The sequence below is a fragment of the Leptopilina heterotoma genome, unplaced genomic scaffold (genome assembly GCF_015476425.1).
Source record: "Leptopilina heterotoma isolate Lh14 unplaced genomic scaffold, ASM1547642v1 Lhet_123, whole genome shotgun sequence".
NCBI lineage: Eukaryota > Metazoa > Arthropoda > Insecta > Hymenoptera > Figitidae > Leptopilina > Leptopilina heterotoma.
In genome coordinates, this window is record NW_025110842.1 from 1,499,320 (window position 1) to 1,527,280 (window position 27,961).

The window sequence follows — 27,961 nt, forward strand, 5'->3', positions numbered from 1 at the left end:
TATTATTATTATTTATTATTATTACAATTATAATTATTGTTATTAAATTCATTTTCTATTATTTATTATTTTTATTAATATTATTATCGCTGAAAAAAATTATAATCGCGCCAAGATTCGAACCATTGACTTAGAGATTACGAGTCAAGAACATTAACCACTAGACTAAGAACACTATACTTTATTATTGACATTATTATTTCATTTTCTATTATTTCTTTTTATTATCGTTATTATAATTATACTAATATATTCAATATTTTATTTCCCCCCTCCCCCCTTTTTTTCTTAATTTTTACAATAATTTAAAGAAAAAAAAAATACAATTTTTCTTTATTATTGTTATTATTTTTTATATATTTTCTATTTACTTTTTTTTATTGTATTATATTTATTTTTTAATTATTTTAGATTCCCCCCCCCTCCCCCTTAATTTATGTAATTAAAAATTTTTTTTCTTTATTGTTGTTATTATTATTATTAATTTTTTATCTATTATTTATTTTTATTATTCTTGTTATTATTATTATTATTTATTTTTCAATCCCCCCCTCCTCCCCCCATTTTCTTAATTTTTACAATTAAAAAAAAGAAAAAAAAATACCATTTTTCTTTATTATTTATTATTTCTTATAAACTTCCGACAAGTTTGAAAAAGAATTATTTAGAAATTTCCTTGAACTCTTTGTTCTTCATGACTGATCACGAAATTTTTCCGGTATTTTCCTCTCTCTCTCTCTCTTACACTTGCTGATTATTGGCATTTTTTTAATAGTCAAATTAGAAGGAAAAAAAAATTGCTAACGTGTAAAAAAAATGATTGGAAACAATTAAGAATTCTTTTTTCTTTTTGCACAAAAAAAATTGGTTAATTTCAGCCCCTTTAGAATGTTAAATTCTCGACACGGGTGTATAAAAATTATTTTTTTGCCATCAACGTAAATATTTTTTTTCTATTCATTTTTTTTTTTTTGCGCATTTTTTCGAATTAATTTTTAAGGAATATTTTTATAGGATTTAGACAATTTTGTTAGGATTTTTGTTTTTTGGAGGGGACACACAGGAAGTTAATATAATTAAAACACCTTGTCCCTGAAAGAGGCGCGAGTCGATTTTCAGGGTTATTACTTTTGAAAAATTCCACTTTATACCTCCACTACTTGGATTTTGTTTCTGAATAAATTCAATAGACACTAGATTGATTCGCATCAGTTTCTCACTTGATTTTTTGGTTAAAAGTGCTCTCTACTTGTCGTATTTTAAATTTAAGATTTTTGTTTTTTTGTGAATTGAAAAACTTTGTGTTTTTTGCTGATAAGAAGGATCCTCTGTCGGTATTGCAGTTTCCTGACAAGTCGTCGTCTTCCTCCCCCCATCCCTTTTTTCGTCATCAAAAAAGAAGAACAAAAAAAAACTCTCTTCCCGCCTCTCCACATACATCGGGGGACAAAAAAAAATATCGTTACAGGCGCAACAATTTAATTCAATCGGTAAAAATGGGAAAAATTCATGAAAACTACTTCGATTTTGCAATTTTTTTAATTCTTTTATTTTTATAATTTTTATTCTTTATCATACATTATTTTAATAGAGTTGAAAGCAGAGAAGGATAAAAAAATAGTGGGGACATTTCCCCAGGCACTATCACTCTCTCTCTCTCTTTCTTTCTCTTTCTCTTTAAATTATTGTTTCCTAACCTCAAAATTCCTCGTGGACGCGCCGCGCGGGGACGAGAGAAAGAAAAAGCGATAGTCCCATTACGTTTTTTGACAGCTAAAAATACAGTAGTTTTTCCATGACGGTATAAAACTTTAGTGACCGAGTATCGGTATCTATTTTCGATTTGCCAACCAAGTTGCATCTTAATTTACAATTTTATTAATGTTTCTCCACGTTCGTTTCGTGTTTCGTTGTGCGAGGGAATCGGAAAAGTAAAAATCGCGGACAAAACTAGCAGACGCTTATTTTGTCACAGGTTTTCTTTGAAAAAATTATTTTCTCCTTTTTTTCTCATCAATAGTTATTTATAAAGTGAAAAAAAGAAAACTTTTGCCTAAAAACTGTTTTTTGTTTCCAGTGATTTTTAACTTCCGAGTCGTGCGTTTATACGAAAGTCGAAAATGCGAAAAATTGAATTTTGAGGTTATATTTCGTGTCTGTTTTTTTCTCGCATTTTAATATATAAATGAAAAAGTGATATGATGAATTTGAAAAAAAGTGTCAAATTTTGAAAAGTGACTGAGAACAATTGTACGTATATTGTTTATTTCTTCGTTTCTTTTCAATTTTCTCTTCTTGTTTATTTTCGCTTTTTTAATTTTAATAGAGTAAATATTGAAAAATCGGAAATATAAGTATAATTTTAACGGAGTGAAATTTCGCAATCATTTTTGTCCTGTTTAGTGACCTTTTAAGGTAGTTTGGATCTTAAAATATACACACACTTTTCTTATCGGTTTTTGAAAATTCCTCACGCGAGTGTAAATAATAATTAATTTTAGAGTTTTTTTTCGTGTACCAAAAAAGGGGGGGAAACAATTTTTTTTTCTTTTCGTAATTAATTTTTTTTTCTCTCTCTCTCTTGCAAAATTGATAGCGTGTCACGTGCTTGCTTGAGGCTTTAAAACATATATATTTCGACATAATTGTTATTTTTTTCCCCCGGTTTTTGTTTGTTTTGAAAAATTTACTTGACGTGTTGTGTATTTACCTTTTCTTTAAATAAACAAAAAAAAAATGAGGGAGAAAATGTTTGCAATATCGATCACGATTTGTGATTGATAATTTTAATTAAATATTTTTTTAAATTGTACGGATTTTTATAATTTCCGTAATTTTAATTATGGAAAATTAAAATTTTTTACAATTTTTTAATTTTAAAAAATTTTTCAGTTTTGTGAATTTTTAAATTATATTGAAATTTATTGAATTTTTCATTTCGCTTTTGTTTATTCTTTGTTACTATAAATTTTTTTTATGCTCGTTCTGAGAACTAATTTACACTGTCAATAATTTTATCGACAATCATTAAATTTCACGAAACATGTGTTGCTCGTTAGAAACAAGAAAATTTATAATTTTTTTTTTAATTCTAAAATTAAATTAAATTAAAATATTGTAAATTTTTTAAATTGAATAGTTTTACACTAAAATTTTCATTTTTTTCTCCATTTTATTAGAATTTTCTTTAATTTTTCTCTTTTGAATTTCAATATTTTTAGAATTTTTTGGAATAAAATTTATTAACTTCCAATATTTATAGAATTTTTTAGAATAAAATTTATTAAATTTCAATATTTTTGAAATTTTTAACAAATAAAATTTTTGAATTTCAATGATTTTGGAATTTTGTGCAAATAAAATTTTTAAATTTCAATGATTTTGGAATTTTGTACAAATAAAATTTTTAAATTTCAATGATTTTGGAATTTTGGGCAAATAAAATTTTTAATTTTAATGTTTTTGGAATTTTTTACAAATGAAATTTTTAAGTTTCAATATTTTTGAAGTTTTTTACAAATAAAATTTTTAAATTTCAATGTTTTTGGAATAGTTTACAAATAAAATTTTTTAATTTCAATGGTTTTGCAATTTTTAAAAAAAAGAATTTTAAATTTCAATGTTTTTGGAATTTTTAGAATAAATTTTACAACTTTCTTTGTAATAAAATGTTTCAATTTAAATAGTTCTTTAGAATTTTTATAACACAAATTTTGCAATTATTTTTCCGTTTTTTTTTGTTGAATTTTTTAAATTTAAATTTTTTTAGAAGTTTTTGCAATAAAATTGTTTAAATTTAAATACTTTAAAAATTTTTCCCAATAAAATTTGAAGTAATTTTTTTTAAAATTTGAATATTTTTAAAATTTTCTACATTCAAATATTTTTAGAATTTTTTCTAATAAAATTTGGAGATTAATTCATTTTTCCTCTATTTTATTTAAATTTTCTTTGAATTTTGTTATAATTTTGAATAATTTTTATAAATTTTTTACAATAAAATTGTTTAAATTAAAATAATTTTAGAATTTTTCCTAATAAAATTTTCTTTAATATTTAAATTTTTTTCTCTTCGTTTTTTAAATTTTAAAAAAAAATTTATAAAAATTTCAATATTTTTAGAAGTTTTTAGAATTAAATGTTTAAATTTTACTATTTCTTTAGAATTTTTATAATAAAAAAATTTGCAATAATTTTCACTGTTTTTAATTTTTTATAATAAAATTTTTAAATATAATGTTTTTATAATTTTTTTATAAATAAATTATTGAAATAAATTATTTTTGCAATTTTTTGTAATAAAATTTCGAAATTTATATTTAAAAACTTTTTTTTATAATAAAATTGTTCAAATTAAAATTTTTTTAGAATTTTTATAATAAAAATGAAATTTGTAAATTTTTTTACAATAAAATTGTACAAATTTAAAATTTTTTAGAATTTTTATAATAAAATTTGCTATAATTTTCAATTTTTTGCAGTAATTTTTATTTTTTTTCAAAATTTCCTTCAATTTTTCATTAAATTTGAATATTTTTAATAATAAAATTGTTTCAATTTGAATATTTTTTTCGACTTAAAAAAAATTGCTTTTAGTTTCATTTCTAGAATTTTTCATATTAAAATTATTAAATTTAAATATTTTAAAAAAATTTTCTACAATAATGAAATTTACTGTATTTTTTTTTTATTTTTGAATAATTTTCAAAATTTTTTTGTCCTTAAATTTTTCAATTTGAATATTTTTATATTGTTTTCTACAATTTTGTAAAATTTATCTTTAAACTAAATTTCTCAATTAATAAATGAAATTTTAAATAATTAAATTTAAACATTTTTTAACAGAATGTTTAATTAATAATCAAATTTCGCTTTTTAGTTTATAATTTAAAAAATTTTTCCAATCAAAATTATTAAATTTGAATAGTTTTAAAGAATAAAATTTGCTATAATTTTTTCTTTTTTGAATTTTTTACTGTGGAATTTTTTCAAATTGGGAATATTTTTAGAATTTTTTCTTTTTTGTAATAAAATTAATAAAAATTAATTTTAAAAAAATTCCTGTAATTAAATTTGCAGTAAATTTTCAATTTTTTCTCTATTTTATTCAAATTTCCTTTTAATTGTTTTTTAAAATTTTTTATATTTTCTATATTTTTGATATTTTTAATTATTTTTAGAATATTTTATAGTGAAATTTTTTAAGTTTAAATTTCGTTTTGAAAAATAAATATAAAATTTTAAATTATAAATTATTCAAATTAATTAATTTACAAAATAGTTAAATTAATTAAATTATCAAAAAAAGTTATGAAATTGCAGCAAAAAAATTGGTTAAATATTTAATTATTTTTATATAGTTATTTTCAATAAAAATTATTCTTTTTTTCATTTGTTTATTTATTTTTTCATTTATTTATTCATTTAGTAATTTATTTATTTATTCATTTTGTCATTTATTTATTTAGTTATTTATTCATTTCTTCATTTATTTATTTAGTCGTTTATTTATTTAGTAATTTATTTATTCATTTGTTTATTTATTTACTGATTTATTTATCTATTTAGTTATTTATTTATTCATTTAGTCATTTATTTATTTCTTCATTTAATAATTTATTTTTTTATTTATTTCTTCATTTATTTATTAATTTGCAATATAAACGGAACGAGAGACTAATAATTATTATTTTATCTCTTCCTTCGTAGATATGTGGATTCTTGTCATGGCTCAACATTTTGTGACTGTCTGCGTCGTTTGCGTATTGTGCGCAACACACAATCCATGCTCGGCACACAGCGATTTTTCACCGCAACAATCGTCAAATTCCTATGAGGACGAAACGAAAAATTATCATTTTACAAATATCGACAAATCAATAAATCCCTTGCGAGATGACGATTTAATAAAAAATAATATTAATAATAATAACAATAATAACGACGAGAACGATGACGACGATAATGATGGCGATTTTTATTATTTAGAAAATGTCGCCACCGATAATGTAAATAATAACAATAAAAATAATAAAAATAGAGAAAAGAGAATTGAAAGAAGAAGTCTTCGAAAAAAATCCTCATCAACACAATTGAGGAAGCAACAACAACAACAACAGCAACAACAATTATTGTCAATAAAACAAGAGGAATCGTTGAGAATTCGACGACATGTGGAAATTGACGGGAAATTATTTACGAAAAAAGTATTTGAAACTTATGGTAATGGAGAGAATATGACAATGAAGGGATTTCAGGAATTGTTGAAGAAATTAGGATTAGTTAAACTTATTGTGGAATTGGATGAGACACGAGATGAATTGAATTCTGAGGGTGAGAAAACTTTTACTATTCTTTTTATCCTTTTTCAATTCTTTTTATTCAATTTTCTCTTTTTTTGGGGGAAAAAAAATTTTTTTTTTTATTTTCTATTTCCAATTTTTTATTTAATAAAAAAAGAAAAGAAACGAAAGAAAAAATTGCTGACGTAGGGAAAACAATGTTTTAATTTTGAAATTTAAATACGATTTTTTTTCTTTTTAAACAAAATTAAACAAAATTTAAGAAACAAATTAAAAAAATTTGTTATTGTCAAATAGGAAATTCACATTTTTGTATTAAATTCCAGATTATAAATTTAGAAGAATTTGCTTTGGTAATTAAATAACTAATTATTATTATAAAAATATAATTCTTCGTAAGAATTCAATTATTTTTATAAACAAATTCAAAAAAAAACTCCAAAGAATTCAATTATTCAAGAAAAAATCTAATGAAATTCGTCGTAGAAATTCAATTCTTTCTTCAAAATTTCTAGAAAAATTATTTTCATAAATAATTACAAATCTTCCCAAGAATTCAATTATTTTCTTAAAAAATGAAATTCTTACCCAAAAATTCAATTATTTTCTTAAGAACTAAAATTTTCAACAAGAATTCAATTATTTACATAAAAAAATAATTTTTTTACAAGAATTAAATTATTTTCTTCAATTTTGAGAAAAATTCTCTAAAAAGTTTCAATTATTTTCATAAAAACTAAAATTTGCTACAAGAATTCAATTATTTTCATAATAGAAAAAATTGTGTCACAAGAATTCAATTATTTTCTTCAATTTGGAGAAAATTCTCTACAAAAATTCATTTATTTTCATAAAAACTAAAATTTGTTACAAGAATTTAATTATTTTCATAAAAAAAAAAAATTTTAACAAGAATTCAATTATTTTCTTCAATTTTGAAAAAAATCTCTACAAAAATTCAATTAGTTTATTAAAAACTAAAATTTGCCACAAAAATTCAAATATTTTCATCAAAAACTAAAAATTGTCACAAGAATTCAATTATTTTCTTCAATTTTGAGAAAAATCTCTACAAAAATTCAATTATTTTCTAAAAATCTAAAATTTGACACAAGAATTTAATTATTTAGAAAAAAAAATTTAATAATATTCTTCACAGAAATTCAATTATTTTCAAAAGTTTTATTAAGATTTTTTGGAAACAAAATTCAATTCTTTCTACAAATTTCTAGAAAAATTATTTTCATGAATAATTAAAATCTTCTTAAGAATTCAATTATTTTCAAATAGAATTTCTCTATAGAATTCAATTATTAAAATTGTAGGATAAATTTATCCTACAAATTCTCAAAAAATTGAATTATTTAGAAAAACAAGAAATTATTCGCAGGAATTCAATTATTATTATTATTATTATTTTTATTTTCAATTTTAATGGAAAAAATTAATTTTTTTTGTAAATAATAAAAAAATTCTTTCCAAGAATTAAATTATTTTCTTTTATTTTGAGAAAATTCTCTACAAAAATTCAATTATTTTCTTAAAAACTAAAATTTACCACAAGAATTCAATTATTTACTAAAAAAAAACTTTTTTCACAAGAATTCAATTATTTTCTTTTATTTTGAAAAAAATCTCTACAAAATTTAAATTATTTTCTTAAAAATTAAAATTTACCACAAGAATTCAATTATTTTCTTTAATTTTGAAAAAATTCTCTACAAAAATTCAATTATTTTCTTAAAAACTAAAAATTATCCAAATAAATTTAATTATTTTCATAAAAAAAAATTGTCACAAGAATTCAATGAATTTCTTCCATTTTTTAAAAAATTCTTTACAAAAATTTAATTATTTTCATAAAAAATAAAATTCATCTCAAACATTCAATTATTTACATAAAAAAACAATTTTATTTCACAAGAATTCAATTATTTTCTTTCATTTGGAGAAAATTCTCTACAAAAATTAAATTATTTTCTTAAAAAATAAAATTCTTCTGAAAAATTCAATTATTTTTTTAAAAAATAAAATTCTTCTGAAAAATTAAATTATTTTCTTAAAAATTAAATTATTTTCTTAAAATTAAAATTCTTCTAAAAAATTAAATTATTTCCATATAAAAAAATTTGTCACAAGAATTTAATTATTTTCTTCATTTTTGAGAAAATTCTCTCCAAAAATTCAATTATTTTCTTAACAAAATAAATTCTCCTCAAAAATTCAATTATTTTTTTACAAAATCAAATTTTTTTTATGAATTTAATTATTTTCATAAACAATAAATTTATTCACAAGAATTCAATTATTCTTCAATTTTTTTTAATTTTGAGAAAATTTTCTACAAGAATTCAATTATTTTCATAAAAAAAAAAATTTGTCACAAGAATTCAATTATTTTGTATCAAAAATAAAATTTGCCACAAAAATTCAATAAAGAGATTTTGAATATTTAAAAAAAATTTTATTCACATTTTAAAAAAAAATGCAATTATTATTGAAAAAAAAATGATTAGTTACTAATTGAATTAATTTAGTTAATTTATTATAATAATTATTAAATTTATTCTCCTTAAAGTTTTGTTCTCCAATTTGAAATGAAAAAATTCTCCAAATGTCAGATTGTCAAAAAAAAAATATTTTAACAACGAGTCAATCAAAGGCAATTAACCTTTTTCTTTTTGAAGATCAAATTGCAAATTAATTGAAAACGAAAATTGCCTTGTGAAATAATTTTTGATTAGTGTTAACGAAGGAAACGCGGCGAAAGTCATGGACGAAAGTTCAAGGCAATTATTTCTAAAAAGTTCACGGACCGTTGAGAGAACTTTTTTTTTCTTTTTTTTTTATTTAAACTTTGAGAAAATATTCCCGTTGATTAGGCGGGAAATTTTTTTTCTCTCTCTCTTTTTCTCTCTTTCTCTCTCTCTTTTTCTTTTTAATTGATCAAAATAAACGGTAGAAATTTTTTTTTTTTTAAACAAAAAAAATGAATTTATAGAAAAGAAAAATCGACGAACGAAAGAAAAAAATTTTGTTCGTTCTTTTTCTCTCTATTTTTCTATTTTTTGTTTGAATCGATCAATAAACGGTAGGAAAATTTTATTTTTACAAAAACAGAATTAAAAATAAAAATAAAGAAAAATCGATGAACAAAAATGAAAAAAAAACGAGGCAAAAAATTAAACATTTGAAAATTTTTGTATTTATTAATTTTTTATAAATTTCATTTTTGTTTTTATTTTTTATATTCATTATTTTTAATTGTTAAAATTTTAATAATTATTCACTATTTTAACTTTTCCTCTTATTTTAATTTTAAACTATAACATTTTCTCAACATTTCTTTATTTAAAAAAAAAATTTTTTTTTAGTTCAAATTTAAAACGAAAATCGTAATAAAATTTAATTCGATAATTAATTAAAATTCAATTTAATTAATAATTTAATTAATTATTTATTTATTTATTTATTTATTTTTATTTATTTATTTATTTAAATTCTGACGGATTTAAATTAATTTGAATTTAAATTAATAATAATTAATAATTAAAAGTTTTTGTTCGATTTTGTTAAATTACAAAATTATAAAAATTGCAGGAAAATAATAATAAAATAAAAAATCTTTATAAAAGTGACATTTTATTAAATTAAAATAAAGTTCTGAGAAAAAAAAGTAAAGAAAAAAAAATGGTAAAAATGAATTAAAAATTAAAAATAAATAAAAAGAATAACAACAGGAAATAGTTTTTTTTGAGGCGTAAAAAAAAATTAATCGATAAAAAACTCTCGTAATCAATTATTGTATTCGAGATTGATTTGATATAAAATTAAAAGTGTCGGATAGAAAAATAATTATCTCAAAGAATGCGAAAATCACACGAGTTCAAGATATTTTATATAGATTACAAAAAAAAAAAAAAGATTGAAAAAAAAGAATAGAAATCTTGTCATGATTATATTAATTATTATAAAGATAATGATAATAATAATTGTTATTATTATTATTGTTATCATTATCTTATAATTATAATGATAAGAAATAATAATTATTATTATATTTATTATTAATAATAATAATAATAATAATAATAATAATAATAATAATAATTTATAATAATAATTTATAATAATAAGAAGTAATAATTGTAATAATAATTATTATTATTACTATTTTTAATTATTATTATTATTATTGCTATAAGAATAAAAAGATATTAAAATGAAAATAGTAATAATACTAATCGTAATCTTGATAAAAAGTATTTAGTGATATTTCTGAGACGAGACATTTGATTGTCTGATTAAATTGACCCATGAAATTAGTCATTGACATTGCTCGACAATTGTTTGAAATTATTATGGGATTTTAATTTCTAGTTTCATGTTTTTTAATCACAGAAAATAAAATTTTAAAAAATTTTTTTCTGCCTCTAAAAATAGTTTTAGCTTTATTGCAATTAAAATTATTACTCGTGGCTCTCGATTTTTTTTTTCATTTTTATTATCTCATTACCTAACTAAATAAATTATTTCACTGTTAATTATAATTAATTATTAAAATTAATTAATTTGTTTTATTTAATTTATGTTTATATATTATTTATTATTATTTTTACAACATTTTGTTTAAAAATTCTTTGAAAATTTATTTTTAATTCGATTATTTAATAACAAAAATTGAAATTTGATTTTTAATTCAGTAATTTAATAATAATAATTAATATTATTATTTAAAAAATAAAAATTAGTATCGAGAAGCAAAAATTAACACTGCCAAGCGAAAATTGACATTGGAAAATAAAAATTAGTTTAAAAAACAAAAATTTAACATTAAAATTTTTAAATTAATTTCGAAAAGTAATTTTTTTCTACAAAAATTCAATTACTTTCATAAAAAAAATAAAATTGTGTCACAAGAATTCAATTATTTTCTTTAATTTCATTTTCTGGAAAACTAAAATTTCACACAAAAATTCAAATATTTTCATTAGAAAAAAATTGTGTCAAGTGAATTCAATTATTTTCATAAATACTGTAATTCTTGAAAGAATTCAATTATTTTCTTCAATTTTGAGAAAATTCTCTAAAAAAATTCAATTATTTTCTTAAAAATTAAAATTTGCTACAAGAATTCAATTATTTTCATAAAAATTAAAATTTTTCTCAAGAATTCAATTATTTTCTTCAATTTCATTTTCTGAAAAACTAAAATTTGACAGAAAAATTCAATTATTTTCATTTAAAAAAATTGTGTCACAAGAATTCAATTATTTTCATAAATATTGTAATTCTTGAAAGAATTCAATTATTTTCTTCAATTTTGAGAAAATTCTCTAAAAAAATTCAATTATTTTCTTAAAAATTAAAATTTGCTACAAGAATTCAATTATTTTCATAAAAATTAAAATTTTTCTCAAGAATTCAATTATTTTCTTCAATTTCATTTTCTGAAAAACTAAAATTTGACAGAAAAATTCAATTAATTTCATTAAAAAAAATTGTGTCACAAGAATTTAATTATTTTCATAAATATTGTAATTCTTGAAAGAATTCAATTATTTTCTTCAATTTTGAGAAAATTCTCTAAAAAAATTCAATTATTTTCTTAAAAATTAAAACTTGCTACAAGAATTCAATTATTTTCATAAAAATTAAAATTTTTCTCAAGAATTCAATTATTTTCTTCAATTTCATTTTCTGAAAAACTAAAATTTGACAGAAAAATTCAATTAATTTCATTAAAAAAAATTGTGTCACAAGAATTTAATTATTTTCATAAATATTGTAATTCTTGAAAGAATTCAATTATTTTCTTCAATTTTGAGAAAATTCTCTAAAAAAATTCAATTATTTTCTTAAAAATTAAAATTTGCTACAAGAATTCAATTATTTTCATAAAAATTAAAATTTTTCTCAAGAATTCAATTATTTTCTTCAATTTCATTTTCTGAAAAACTAAAATTTGACAGAAAAATTCAATTAATTTCATTAAAAAAAATTGTGTCACAAGAATTTAATTATTTTCATAAATATTGTAATTCTTGAAAGAATTCAATTATTTTCTTCAATTTTGAGAAAATTCTCTAAAAAAATTCAATTATTTTCTTAAAAATTAAAATTTGCTACAAGAATTCAATTATTTTCATAAAAATTAAAATTTTTCTCAAGAATTCAATTATTTTCTTCAATTTCATTTTCTGAAAAACTAAAATTTGACAGAAAAATTCAATTAATTTCATTAAAAAAAATTGTGTCACAAGAATTCAATTATTTTCATAAAAAATCAAATTTAGTCACAAGGATTCAATTATTTTCTTCAATTTTGAGAAAATTCTCTAAAAAAATTCAATTATTTTCTTAAAAATTAAAATTTGCTACAAGAATTCAATTATTTTCATAAAAACAAAAATTGTCACTAGAATTCAATTATTTTCTTTAATTTTGAGAAAATTCTCTAAAAAATTTCAATTATTTTCTTAAAAAGTAATATTTGCTACAAGAATTCAATTTTTTTCATAAAAAAAAAAATTTGCACAAGAATTCAGTTTTTTTCTTAATTTTTAGAAAAATTCTCTGCAAAAATTTAATTATTCTCTTAATAAGTAAAATTCGCCAAAAAGAGTTCAATTATTTTCATCAAAAAAAAAAAAAAAAAAAATGTCAGAAGATTTCAATTATTTTGTTAAAAACTAAAATTTGACACAAGAATTCAATGATTTAAACAAAATTTAATAAAATTCGTCGCTGAAAATTATTTTTTAAAAAACTAAAATTTGACACAAGAATTCAATTATTTTCATAAAAAATAAAATTTAGTCACAAGGATTCAATTATTTTCTTCAATTTTGAGAAAAGTCTCTACAAAAATTTAATTATTTTCTTAAAAAAAATAAAATTCTTTTCAATTATTTTCTTAAAAAAAAATAAAATTCTTCTCAAAAATTCAATTATTTTCAATAAAATTTTCATAAAATTTCTTCAAAGAATTCAATTATTTTTTGAAAACATTGAAAAAATTTTTTTATAAGAATTGAATAATTATTTTTAATACAAATTTTATTTTCCTCGAAAAGATTCCAATTTTTTTTTCAGGATTTTTCAAACTTCTTCAAAATAGTTCAATTTTTTATTTTATTTTATTTTTTTATTTTTATAATTTCAATTTCTAGAAAAGATTCAGTTTTTTTGTAAATAATGAATAAAAAAAATTCTTCGCAATAATTTTCAATTCTTTTCATCAAAAATAAAAATGAACATTGAAAAACGAAAATTAATATTGTAAAATAAAAATATTATTCAAAAACAAAAATTAACACTACCAAGCGAAAATTAATATTGAAAAATAAAAATGAGTTTCGAAAAATAAAATTAATATTCAAAAATTAAAATTAATTTCAAAAGTAAATATTATTAACTTTAAAATTTGAAAATTACTTTCGAAGAGTAAAATTATTTTTTTTTTCTCGAATATTAATTTTACTTATCGAAACGAATTTTTATCTTTCACAGTCGATTTTTATTTTTTATACTAAGTTTTAGAAACTTATTGAAATTAATTTTGAAAAATAAAAAAATCAGCATCGAAAAACGAAAATTAATAAATTGAAAAATAAAAATTATTATTCGAAAACGAAAATTAACATTAAAAAGCGAAAATTGATATTGAAAAAGAAAAATTATTATTCAAAATCAAAAATTAACACTAAAAGGCGAAAATTTATATTAAAAAATAAAAATTAATTTTGAAAAGCGAAAATTAATTATTGAAAAATAAAAATTACTTTCGAAAAATAAAATTAGTATTGGAAAATAAAAATTAGTTTCAAAAGTAGTAAAAATTAACATTGAAAAATGAAAATTAGCATCAAAAGACGAAAATTAACATTGAAAAAGAAAAATTTTTTTCTAGAAGTAAATAATTATTAATTTGCATCTTAGGTAAAATTCTAACTCACAATATATCGACAGAAAGCAAAAAAAAGACAGAAATACCTGTATAAAATGAAAAAAAATAAATTCGCACTTTAATCTCGGGGATTTTCCCATTTTTTTCCTCTTTTCTCCATTTTTTCTTCTTCTTTTTTTTTAGTTCAGTTTTCTCTCTATTTTAATTTCACTACATTGTGCAGACAATATTATGCAAAAAGAGGAATAAAAAAATAGTGAAAAAGAGGAAAAAAAAATATGATGTAAGTATTTATATGTCAATGAAATTCGATGCTATCAGACGCCACACATAAATCCTATTCGTGTAATTCCAGTTGCTGAGATAACGAAAACTTTTCAAGATTTCTGACATAAGGTTTATGTTACAAGGCTTTTATTATCATTGAGTCTATAATAAATACTCATTTCATAGTAATTTCAGCAAACATCGAGACATTAACAGTATTAGTGTGAAATTTTTTTTTCTAATTAAAACAAATTTCTTTTTTATACAAACACTTTTTTTTTTTGCATAAAAAAAATGGTTTTTTACATCTCCTGTGTAAAGTGTGAAGATTTTATATCCTGACGGATTTTTTTGCTCGTCTTCTTTCATTTCGTTCTCGCTTTATTTTTTTTCGACAAAAATGTTGGCAATTTTTTTTTTATCGATAAATTCATTTTTTTTTAGTGATTTCATTTTTTTTTAACGGGAGTGATTTATTTTTTTCTTTCTTTGTCGAGAGATTTTAATTCTTTTCCTACTTTTTGAAAGAATTGATAATTTTTCTTTTCTTTGAGAGAAATTCAATTTTTATTGGATAAATTTTTTTTTTTTTTGATAAATTTTTAATTTGATGGGAAGGAGGAGAGATTTATTTTTTCTTTTTTTTGAGTGATTTCCTTTTTTTAGGAGAGTGATTTATTTATTTTTTTCTTTTTTTGTCGAGAGATTTAAATAGAATTTTGCAACAAGAATTCAATTATTTTTATAAACAATAAAATTTTGTCACAAGAATTAAATTATTTTCTTCAATTTTAGAAAAAAATTCTCTACAAACATTCAATTATTTTTCTTAAAACATGAAATTCTTCTCAAAAAATTCAATTATTTATTCACAAACTAAAATTCTTGTCAAGAATTCAATTATTTTCTTCAATTTTGAGAAAAGTCTCTACGAAAATTCAATTATTTTCTTAAAAACTAAAATTCTCTACAAAAATTCAATTATTTTTATACGAAAATAAAATTCTTCTGACAAATTAAATTATTTTTTTACGGAATGAATTTTTTTTCAAAAATTCAATTATTTTCATCAAAAATAAAATTAGCCAAAAGAATTCAATTATTTTCGTAAATTAAAAAAAAACTTGTCACAAGAATTCAATTAATTTCTTCCATTTATTAAAAATTTCAATTATTTTCTTAAAAACTAAAATTTGTCACAAGAATTTAATTATTTTCTTCAATTTTGAGAAAATTTTATACAAAATTTCAATTATTTTCTTAAAAAATCAAAATTTGCTACAAAAATTCAATTATTTTCTTAAAAAATAAAATTTCTTCTCTAAAATTCAATTATTTTTATAAAAAAAATTGTGTCACGAGAATTCAATTATTTTCATCAATTTTGAGGAAAATTTCTACAAAAATTCAATTACTTTCTTAAAAATTAAAATTTGTCACAAGAATTCAATTAATTATTTTAAAAAAAAAAAATTTGTCACAAGAATTCAAGTATTTTCTTCAATTTTGAGAAAATTCTTTACAAAATTTCAATTATTTTCCTAAAAACTAAAATTTGCTACAAAAATTTAATTATTTTCATAAAAAAAAAAATTGTCACACGAATTCAATTATTTTCTTCAATTTTGAGAAAATTCTCTACAAAAATTAAATTATTTTCATAAAAAAATCAAAATTCTTCTCAAAAAATTAAATTATTTTCATAAAAATTGTGTCACAAGAATTCAATTATTTTTCATTCAATTTTGAGGAAAATTTCTACAAAAATTAAATTACTTTCTTAAAAATTAGAATTTGATACAAGAATTCAATTTTTTTTTAAATTAAGAAAAATTCTTCCCCAAAAATTCAATTATTTTTTTTACAAAATTCAATTTTTTCAAGAATTCAATTATTGAATAATTTAATTATTATTCAGTTATTGATAATTATTTTCATAAACAGTAAATTTGGCCACAAGAGTTAAAATTATTTTTTTTCATCTTTGAGAAAATTTTCTGCAAAAATTCAATTATTTTCATGAAAGAAAAATTGTCAAAAGAATTCAATTTTTTTCTTTAATTTTGAGAAAATTCATTTATTTACTTAAAATAAACGAAAATTCTTTTCGAAAATTCAATTATTTTTTTCAAGAATTCAGTTATTTTCTTCAATTTTGAGAAAATTTTCTACAAAAATTCAATTATTTCGATTAAAAAAATTGTCAAAAGAATTGAATTTTGAGAAAATTCCCTAAAAAAAAATTCAATTATTTTCTAATTTTTAATTTTTTTCCTATTTTTGAAAAAATCAATTTTTTGTCTTTTCTTTGAGAAATTCAATTTTTTTTCCAGAAATTTTTTTTTTGTGAATGGAGGCGATTTTTTTTGTTTTATTTTTGTTGAGAGATTTAAATTCTTTTCTTTTGTCGCTTAGAGAATCATTTTTTTTTCTTTTCTATGAGAAATTAATTTTTTTTTCTAGAAGTTCAATTTTTCTTGGGATAAATTTTCTTTATTTTATGGAGAAATTTATTTTCTTTTTATATGGAGATTTATTTTTTATTTTCTTTCCTTTTTTGAGAAGAAATTTAATTTCTTTTCTTTTTTCGGAGATATTCAATTTTTTTCTATTTTTTAGAGATAAATTTAAATATTTTTTTTCATTTTTAGGGAAAGAAATTTCTTCTCTTTTTTTCGGAGAGATTCAATTTTTTCTGGGAGAAATTGAATTTTGCTCTTTTTTGGGAAGAAATTTAATCTTTTTCTATTTTTTTAGAGAGTTTAAATTTTTTTCTTTTTGTAAAGAGTTTTTTTTGGGAGAGATTTTTATTTTTTTTTCTTTGTAAATATACGAATCAAGGGAACAAAAAAAAAATTTTCTAATTTTTCTCTAGAAATTAATAATATTTCGTTTCTTTTTTGCAGGAAGTGTTACGGATTTGAAAAGAATAAGCGAAACAGTTTCCGATTCAGAGGAAAGGGTAAGAGTTCTAAATTTATCCTTAATCAATAATTTACCTTGAAAATTTTAGTTCTTAAAGTTTTCTTTTTCCATTTTTGTTTCTAAATTGCTTTCAAATTTTTTTTTTTTTTTGCTTTCAATTTCTTCTAAATTAAAATAAATATTTACATACTTTAATTCCTTATTTATTTATTTAACTGTAAATTTATCAGGAAAGACATTTTTGAAATAAGTATATTTTCTATATTTGTTATAAATAAATAATTAACTTAAAAATTAATTAATTGAAAGTTTATTTAATATAAATTAATTAATTGACAGATTATTTATAGTAATTAATTGTTTATTTAATAAATTTTATTCTTAAAAAATTTGTATTTTATTTTATTCATAAAATAATGAAATTGATTTGTTTTTTTGAATTTTCATTTTCTCTGTTTTAGTGTGTGAGCAGTAAAGAATTATTGAGTTCCTTATCGCAGGATGTACCTTATAATTCTGCGACAAATAACAATACAGTATTACCTGGCTGGTTGTTCGAGAGAGTTTGTCCCGTTTTACTCTATCATTTGGCTGGGGAAACGAATTTAGAGCGAAACGGTTGCATTAAAGTGCCGGAAATTTATAAACCCTCAGCCGTCGAAAGCTATGAATCTGAGGAAATGGCGAGAAATATGTTTCAAGGTTTGTCACTCCAAAATTATTATTATTATTATATTAATAATAACATTCTCCGCAGGAATTCAATTATTTCCATCAAAAATAAAATTTTCCACGAGATTTCCATTATTTATTTTTATAAGAAAAAAATTGTCACAAGAATTCAATTATTTTCTTCATTTTGAGAAAATTCTCTAAAAAAATTCCAATATTCTTTTAAAAACTAACATTTGCCAAAAGAATTCAATTATTTTCTTCAATTTTAAGAATATTCTCTACAAAAATTCAATTATTTTCTTAAAAACTAAAATTTGCTACAAAAGAATTAAATTATTTTCATAAAAAAAAAATTGTGTCACAAGAATTCATATATATTTTCAGAAAAAAAAATGTCACAAGGATTCAATTATTTTCTTCAATTTGGAGAAAAATCTCTACAAAATTTCAATTATTTTCTTAAAAACTAAAATTTGACACAAAAATTCAATTATTTTCATAAAAAACAGATTCGCCACAAGAATTCAATTATTTTCATAAAAAAGAAATTTGTCACAAGAATTCAATTATTTACTTCACTTTTAAAAAAAATATCTACAAAATTTCAATTATTTTCTTAAAAACTAAAAATTATTCAAATAAATTCAATTATTTTCATAAAAAACAGATTCGCCACAAGAATTCAATTATTTTCATAAAAAAGAAATTTGTCACAAGAATTTAATTATTTACTTCACTTTTAAAAAAAATCTCTACAAAATTTCAATTATTTTCTTAAAAACTAAAATTCGCCACAAGAATTCAATTATTTTCATAAAAAAAAAAGATTCGTCACAAGAATTCAATTATTTTCTTCAATTTTAACAAAATTCTCTAAAAAAATTAATTATTTTCTCAAAAACTAAAATTCGCAACAAGAATTAAATTATTTTCTTCAATTCTGAGAAAATTCTCTACAAAAATTAAATTATTTTCTTAAAATATAAAATTTGCCACAAGAATTCAATTATTTTCATAAAAAAAAAAATTGTCACAAGAATTCAATTATTTTCTTCAATTTGGAGAAAAATCTCTACAAAATTTAAATTATTTTCTTAAAAACTAAAATTTAACACAAGAATTCAATTATTTTTAAAAAAAATGTAATAAAATTTGTCGCAGAAATTCAATTATTTTCAAAATTTTATTAAGATTTTTGGAAACAACATATAATTCTTTCTTTAAATTTCTGAAAATAATTATTTTTATCATAAATAATTAAAATCTTCCCAAGAATTATTCAATTATTTTCTTAAAAACTAAAATTGGAATGGAAGAATTCAATTATTTTTATGAAAAATAAAATTTGACACAAGATTTCAATTATTTATTTTCATAAAAAAAATTGTCACAAGAATTTAATTATTTCCTTCAATTTTGAGAGAAAATTCTCCATAAAAATTCAAGTTTTTTCTTATGAAACTAAAATTCTTCGGAAAAAATTTATTATTTTCTCACAAACTAAAATTTTTTTGTTAAGAATTTGAATTATTTTCATTATCCAGAAAAATTGTTACCAAAAATTTAATGATTTTTCAATAAAAAAAAAAATTGAAAAAATTGAAAATTTTAAAATTGAAAACATACTTAAAAAAGATAAATAAATTATTCTAAAAAAATCAGGAAACTATAAATTGAAAAATAATATTTAAACTAATTTCAATTACTAATTTTTTTTTTATTTTTGGAAAAAAGTAAAGTTTCTATTTAATAACCTTTTTCTGTTTTTTATTTTCTGATTTCAGTTTGGATGTATTCGGCGATAAGTATTTTAATAATAAGCCTCTGCGGTCTTCTTGGAGTCGCTGTGATTCCCGTAATGGGAAAAAGTTATTATAATCAACTCTTACAATTTTTGGTGGCGCTTGCAGTTGGAACATTGTGCGGCGATGCTCTTATTCATTTACTACCTCACGTACGCTAAAAAAAATTGTTGATATTCTAAAAATTCTCAAAACGATTTTCTTGTCTCGTTGGAGAAAAAGAATTTCTTTCTATTATATCGAGATTTTTCTAAACTTTCGAAGTGTTTGGACTAATTTTTTTGGGGGGTTTTTTTTGTTCTAGGCAATGATGTCCGAAGCCGCTCACAGTCACGGTCACGGTCACGAGGAATTGATCATTGATCACGAAGCCGATCACAACGCAAATATGTGGAAAGGACTTGTTGCAATGTTAGGCTTAGTTTTATTTTTCTTCACTGAAAAATCCCTCACAATGCTGGCCGAGTGGAGGAAATATCGTCAAAGGCGCAATAAAGTAACTTTCTTTTATCATCAACAAATTAGGAAAATAATTCTTTTTTCTCTTATTTTTTATTCAATTTTTAATTCTTTTTTATTTTTTTATTCTCTTTTTTTTTATTATTTTTGATTCTGTTTATTTTTAATTATTTTTTTCTTTTTAATTTTTTGTTCTTTTTTTACTATTTTTAATTCTCTTTTATTTTTATTACTTTAAATTCTTTTTTATTTTTATTATTTAAAATATTTTTCTATTTTTATTATTTCAAATTCTTCTTTATTTTTATTAATTTAAATTCTTTTCTTATTTTTATTACTTTAATTCAATTTTATCATTTTTCTAATTTTAATTTCTTTTTCTCATTTCTTATTCAATTTTTCCATTTTCTATTATTTTTTTTCACTTTTTATTCAATTTTTTCAGTTTTAATTTCATTTTTTCAATTTTTCTAATTTTAATTTCTTTTTTTCATTTTTTATTCAATTTTTCAGTCTCAATTCCTTCTTTTCATTATTTTTCAATTTTTCCAGTTTTAGTTTCATTTTTTCATTTTTTATTCAATTTTTTCATTTCTTTTTTTATTAAAATTTTCCCGGTTTAATTTATTTTCATCAGTTTATATTTTTTCCAGTTTTAATTCCTTTTTTTTATTTATTTCCATTTTTAATTCAATTTTTTCTTTTTTTAAATTTTTCTTGTTTTAATTCCTTTTTTCATTTTTTATTCATTTTTTTCAGTTTTAATTCAATTTTTTCATTTCTTCTTCAATTTTTCCATTTTCTATTATTTTTTTCCACTTTTTATTCAATTTTTTCAGTTTTAATTTCATTTTTTCAATTTTTCTAATTTTAATTTCTTTTTTTCATTTTTTATTCAATTTTTCAGTCTCAATTCCTTCTTTTCATTATTTTTCAATTTTTCCAGTTTTAGTTTCATTTTTTCATTTTTTATTCAATTTTTTCATTTTTTTTATTTCTTTTTTTATTAAAATTTTCCCGGTTTAATTTCTTTTCATCAGTTTATATTTTTTCCAGTTTTAATTCCTTTTTTTTATTTATTTCCATTTTTAATTCAATTTTTTCTTTTTTTTAATTTTTCTTGTTTTAATTCCTTTTTTCATTTTTTATTCATTTTTTTCAGTTTTAATTCAATTTTTTCATTTTTTTTTAATTTTTCCACTTTCAATTCCTTTATTTTTCATTTCTTCTTTAATTTTTCCATTTTCTATTTTTTTCACTTTTTATTCAATTTTTTCAGTTTTAATTTTTTTTTCAATTTTTCTAGTTTATATTTCTTATTTCATTTTTATACGTCTATTTTTTATCAATTCTTCCAATTCTAATTTCTTTTTTTATTAAAATTTTTTCGTTTTAATTTCTTTTCATCTTTTTATATTTTTTCCAGTTTTAATTCCTTTTTTTCAATTTTTCGATTTTTAATTTAATTTTTTCTTTGTTTATTCTCTTTTTTTATTAAAATTTTCCCGTTTCAATTTCTTTTCATCATTTTAAATTTTTTCAGTTTTAATTCCTTTTTTTCATATTTAATTCATTTTTTTCAGTTTTAATTCAATTTTTCCATTTTCTATTATTTTTTTTCACTTTTTATTCAATTTTTATTCTCTTTTTTAGTATTTTTAATTCTTTTTTTGGTTCTTTCTGTTTTTACTATTTTAAATTCTTTTTTATTTTTATTATTTAAAATATTTTTGTATTTTTATTATTTTAAATTCCTCTTTATTTTTATTACTTAAAATTCTTTTTTTATTTTCATTACTCTAATTTCCTTTCGATTTAATTATTATTATTAAATTCTATTTCATTTTAATTTTTTTTTAACCTTTCTTATTTTTTAAATTTATTTATTTTGACTTTAGGACGAAAAAATGTCCTTTAAAAAATAAAGAATAGTTTTTATTATTTACTTGAAGAGGAAGAAAGTGGACATTATTTAGAAGAGAAAAGAAATAATTTTTCCTGTTTTTTCTTTTTTTTTTTATTAAATTTCGCAGCTCCCACCGAGAGTTCGAGTAATGAGAGAATCAGAGGGTACAAATAGTAATACAGTTGGAGAAAAACTCTGCAAACATAAATACTCATCGTATCCTTATTGTTACGGAGAAATCACGACTGAAACTCAAGGTAAATTTTTTTCTTTTGTTTCACAATTTTCCAATATATTGGTTTCCCTTTTTTTTAGCGTTTTTTTTTCTCTTTCATTTTTGTTATTTTCTCTTTATACTATGTGTACCGAGTTTTATTATTATTTTCTCAATATTCATTAATTATTATACAATGACAATTCGCAAGGTTTTTTTTATATTTTCAATGACTGAAAATTTTCCCTTTTAATTGTTTCGACTTTCAATATAAAAGTTACGAGAAAAATTGTTTTGTTTTGCTTTGCTTTGTAAATTTTTTTTGTAAATAATCTATTTGTTTTTTTTTAAATTTTTTTTTATAAGTAACAATTTATTTTTATTATTTATTTACATGAATAAATATTCATGTAAATAAATAATAAAATAATAAAAAAAACATGACGTCGTTTAAAAATTCTTAGTTTGTATGTAATTTTAAACAGGAAATTTTTACAATTTTAAATTTTTAATATAAAAAATAATTGAGAGTAAAATTAATTTTTGAAATGGAAAACAAAATTTTTTTTCTAAAATGTAAATTTTCTTTTTGATAGATAATCATCATCATCGACACAACAATCATCATGAGCGTCCGGCGTCGATTGAGGAGGAGAAACCATTGACGTCAAATTGCAATTCAGTGCCGACGATTGTAAAGAATGATCTCGAAAAAATTGGAAACGACGATTGGAAATTGAATGAGAGAATGAAAAAAATTGACGGAACAAATGAAGTATTAACTGAGGCAGAAAGTTACACTGTCATTATTCGTGAACACGAGAATAAGCATCATGGACATACACATTCTCACGGTACTTTTCTTCTTATTCTTCTTATTCTTCTTCTTTTCTTTCTTTCTTTTTTTTGACTTTTTTCATATTCGAAAAGTAGAAAAACAGAGAATTTACAGAAAAAGAAATTTTATAACGTATTTTCTTATTTTTTCAATTACTTTCTAAATTTTATTTTGATTTTCACTTACTTTATTTTTGGTCCGTTTAATTAATTTTTATTATATTTTTTTATTTTCAATTCACTTTTTTCATTTTTTATTCAATTTTTCCTGTTATAATTCCTTTTTTTCATCTATTATTCAATTTTTCCATTTTAATTACTTTTTAAAATTTTTTATTTTATTTTTTAATTAATTTAATTTTTTTATTCAATTTTTATTCAATTTATCCATTTTTAATTCAATTTTTTAAATATTTTATTAAATTCTTCCAGTTTTAATTCATTTTTTTATTTTTTCATTTTTATTCAATATTTCCCGTTTTAATTTAATTTATCATTTTTTATTCAATTTTTCAATTTTAATTCCTTTTTTTATTTTTTATTCAATTTTATCAATTTTAATTCCTTTTTTCATTTTTTTATTCAATTTTTTCAGTTTTAATTCCTTCTTTTCATTGTTTTTCAAATTTTCCAGTTTTAATTTCATTTTTCAATTCAATTTTTCCATTTTTAATTTTTTTTTATTCAACTCTTTCAGTTTTTAATTCTTTTTTTATTCAATTCTTTCAGTTTTTAATAATTTTTTTTTAAATTTTTTAATCAATTTTTTAAGTTTTAATTCCTTTTTCCATTTTTTATTTAATTTTTTCATTTTTAATTCCTTTTTCCTATTTTTATTTAATTTTTTCAGTTTTAACTCCTTCTTTTCATTATTTTTCAAATTTTCCAGTTTTAATTTCATATCTAAATTTTTTATTCAATTTTTCTATTTTCAATTCCCTTTTTATTCAATTCTTTCAGTTTTTAATCAATTTTTTCATTTTTTAATACAATTTTTTCATTTGTTAATCCTTTTTTTGTTCAATTCTTCCAATTTTAATTCTTTTTTTTCATTTTTATTCAATTCTGTCAGTTATAATTTAATTTTTTATTTATAATTCCATTTTTTCTATTTTATTCAATTTTTCCAATTTTATTTCAATTTTTTGATATTTTATTTCTTTTTTTATTCAATTTTTTTTTAGTTTTAATTCAATTTTTAATTTTTTCTTTAATTTTTTTATCTTTTATTTAAATTTTGTATATTTTTTTTCAACTTTTCATTTATTATTTAATTTTTTAAATATTTTATTCCTATTTTTATTTAATATTTCCAGTTTTAATTCGATTTCTTTATTTTTTTAAATTTTTTCACTTTAAATTCAATTTTGTATTTTTTTATTCAATTTTTCCATTTTTAATTGAATTTTTTTATATTTTAATCCTCTTTTCTTCAATTTTTCTAGTTTGAAGTAAATTTTTTATTCAATTTTTCTATTTTTAATTTAATATTTTGTTATTTTATTCCTTTTTTATTCAATTTTTCTAGTTTGAAGACAATTTTTTATTTAATTTTTTTATTTTTAATTTAATATTTTGTTATTTTATTCCTTTTTTTATTCAATTTTTCCAGTTTTAATTCAATCATTCATTTTTTATACAATTGTCAGTTTTATTTCCTTTTTCTTCATTTTTTCATTTTTTATTTATTTTTTCCAGTTTTAATTCAATTTTTCATTTTTTATACAATTTTTAGTTTTAATTCCTTTTTTTCATGTTTTATTCATATTAACCAGTTTTTAATTTAATTTTTCATTTTTTATTCAGTTTTTTCATTTTTTATTCCTTTTTTCAGTTTTAATCTTTTTTTAAAATTTTGTATTCAATTTATAGTTTTAATTCAGTTTTTAATTTTTTTTTCAACTTTTTAATTCTTTTTTGTATTGTTTTTTTTACAGATTCATTTATTTATTTTAATAATGAATTTAAAAATTAAATTAAATAATTACCCCAAAAAATAATGAATAAAGTATTAATATAAATTGAATTAATTACAATGTTATTTTCATAAACATAAATAAGACTATGAAAATACATTGAAAAATTTATTAAACAGATGAGAATAATTCAAATAAATATTAATAATTTTGAGTCAATTTAAAAAATTGAAGAATTTTTTTTGGAAAAATAAAAAGAAAATAATACAAAAGAAAAAAGAAAATTTGTTTTCCCTTTTTGTTTTGAATAAAATTTGAATTTTTTGCAGAATTTTTCTTTAAAATTTTTGTTTTTTAATTAATTTAAAAATGAATAATTAATTTAGAATGTTTTTGAATTAATGAACTAATTTGGAAATTGTTTGTTTATTTCAGGACACGTGCATTCGGCGCCGGAATCAATGTCGAGTGTCGCTTGGATGGTGGTGATGGGCGATGGACTTCACAATTTTACCGATGGAATGGCAATCGGCGCGGCTTTCTCCGCGAGTATTGCCGGCGGATTTTCCACGGCGATTGCCGTTTTTTGCCATGAATTGCCACACGAATTAGGTACCAGTTTTTTATATTTTCTTTCTTTTCTAGTTCTTTCTTTTTTTTTAGTTTTACTATATTTTTTGTATATTATTTTTCACATTATTTCTTTTCATTGTATTTCATTTTTTATTTATTCAATTTTAGCTCTTTTTAGTTTCTCTCAATTAATTTTGTATTAATTTTATTTTTATTTTCTGTTTAGTTTACTTTTACTTACTTTTTGTAATTTATTTTGTTTTTTAGTTTCTTCGTTCTGTTCATTTTCTTAGTTTAGTTTTTCTTTTTGTTTATTTTCTTAGTTTAGTTTTTTTTTGTTTATTTTCTTAGTTTAGTTTTTCTTTTTGTTTATTTTCTTAGTTTAGTTTTTCTTTTTGTTTATTTTCTTAGTTTAGTTTTTCTTTTTGTTTATTTTCTTAGTTTAGTTTTTCTTTTTGTTTATTTTCTTAGTTTTAGTTTTTCTTTTTGTTTATTTTCTTATTTATTTTCTCCGCTTTTTATTTTAATTTTACATTTGTTTCTTGAAATGAAGTTTTTATTTTTTATTTATTTTTTTATTGGCAGAAAGTTATTTGCAGATTTATTAAATTTATTATGCTTTTCCCACAGGCGACTTTGCGGTTCTATTGAAAGCGGGAATGAGCGCAAAGCAAGCGGTATTCTACAATTTATTGTCATCTGTATTATGTCTCTTTGGAATGGTCTTTGGCGTTTTATTGGGCGCAACGCCGGCAGCGAGCAGTTGGGTTTTCGCCGCAGCCGCCGGAATGTTTATTTATATCGCCCTAGTCGATATGGTTTGTCACCTCAATTTTTACCTCTATTTTTTCTACTAATTTTTTCATATTTTATTCCTTTTTTATTTAATTTTTCTAGTTTTAAGTCAATTTTTTATTCATTTTTAATTCCTTTTCTTCATTTCTTTTTAATTTTTAAGTTTTAATTCAATTTTGTATTTTTTTATTCAATTTTTCCAATTTATAATTCAATTTTTTCAATTTTTTCAGTTTTAATTCAATTTTGTATTATTTATTCAATTTTTCCAATTTTTAACTAAATTCTTTCATATTTTATTCCTTTTTATTAAATTTTTACAGTTTCAAGTCAATTTCTTATTTTATATTCAATTTTTCCATTATTAATTTAATATTTTGTATTTTTATTTTGTATTTTTTAAAATTATTATTTTCAAATTTTTTTCTAAATACTTTACGAGAATTCAATGATTTTCAGTAAATTAATTAAAAAATTTTAAACATTTAAAAAGTTAGGAAACAAATATTCAAACAGAAACAAACTTGAAAAAACTAGAAAATTATATATCTTAAATAAATGAATAAATAAAATTTGTACTAATTTAGATTAATTAATTTATTATTTAAAAAAAGACTAATTGATTAATTGATATATTCTCGTCTTTTTTCACAATCTAGATTCCGGAATTGTCGTCGAGTCACTCGGAGGAGGGCGGCTCACATTGGCACTGCATTCTACAGGCCCTGGGACTTTTAACTGGACTTGGAATAATGCTCGTCATTGCACTATACGAGCACGACCTCAAAACAATTTTTAACGAAGAATCATAAATTCTTTTTTTCTTCTCTCTCTTCTTTTTTTTTCTTTTTTCTCTCTCTCAAAAAAAAGAAAAAGAATTTTCATTTTGCACACATTTTTTCAGTGAGTAGAAACAAAAAACAAGCACATTCACACACACACACACAATTTTACAACTGAAAACGAATCAATTTCAATATTTAGAATTTAGAAAACGATTTTTCAGAATTTTCTACAATTGGACTTCGAAAAAGGGAGAAAATCACTTTTTTCATTTTTTTTCTCTTGGGAACGAAAAAAATCACTTCTTCAATTTTTTTTTCTCTTGAGAAATAAAAAAAAGTCGCTTTTTCATTCTTTTTCTTTTAGAAATAAAAAAATTGCTTTTTTTCTTAATCATTTAAAAATTTTTTTTCTTTCAGAAATGAAAAAAGTCGCTTTTTCTATTTTTTCTATAAAGAAAAAAAAGAGCGACTTTTCTTTACTTTAGAAATAAATATTTTTTCCTTTGGCAATAAAAAGTCGTTTTTTTTTTATTTTTTTCTGTTAGAAATAAATTTTTTGTGCTTTTGGAAATAAAAAAAAGTAACTTTTTCATTTT

At 19.4% G+C, this 27,961-nt stretch overlaps 1 protein-coding gene across 3 annotated transcripts; it reads left to right on the top strand.

Annotated features, from left to right (window-relative positions):
• The first annotated feature begins 1,384 nt into the window (after positions 1 to 1,384).
• LOC122512580 (metal cation symporter ZIP14-like) lies at positions 1,385 to 27,685 on the top strand. 3 transcript variants are annotated; one of them, XM_043628491.1, is made up of 12 exons: positions 1,681 to 1,975; positions 2,078 to 2,250; positions 5,710 to 6,333; positions 17,385 to 17,440; positions 17,865 to 18,105; positions 19,863 to 20,032; positions 20,185 to 20,376; positions 22,373 to 22,502; positions 23,056 to 23,313; positions 25,648 to 25,824; positions 26,416 to 26,603; positions 27,240 to 27,685. In XM_043628491.1, exons 3-12 carry the CDS (start codon positions 5,712 to 5,714, stop codon positions 27,390 to 27,392), a joined length of 2,187 nt encoding a protein of 728 aa, XP_043484426.1. In that variant the 5' UTR covers positions 1,681 to 1,975; positions 2,078 to 2,250; positions 5,710 to 5,711; the 3' UTR covers positions 27,393 to 27,685. The 3 variants fall into 3 exon arrangements, with proteins under 3 accessions (XP_043484427.1, XP_043484426.1, XP_043484425.1); XM_043628492.1 differs by lacking the exons at positions 1,681 to 1,975; positions 2,078 to 2,250 and adding an exon at positions 1,385 to 1,490; XM_043628490.1 differs by having other exon boundaries at positions 1,681 to 2,250.
• Positions 27,686 to 27,961: the final 276 nt, after the last annotated feature.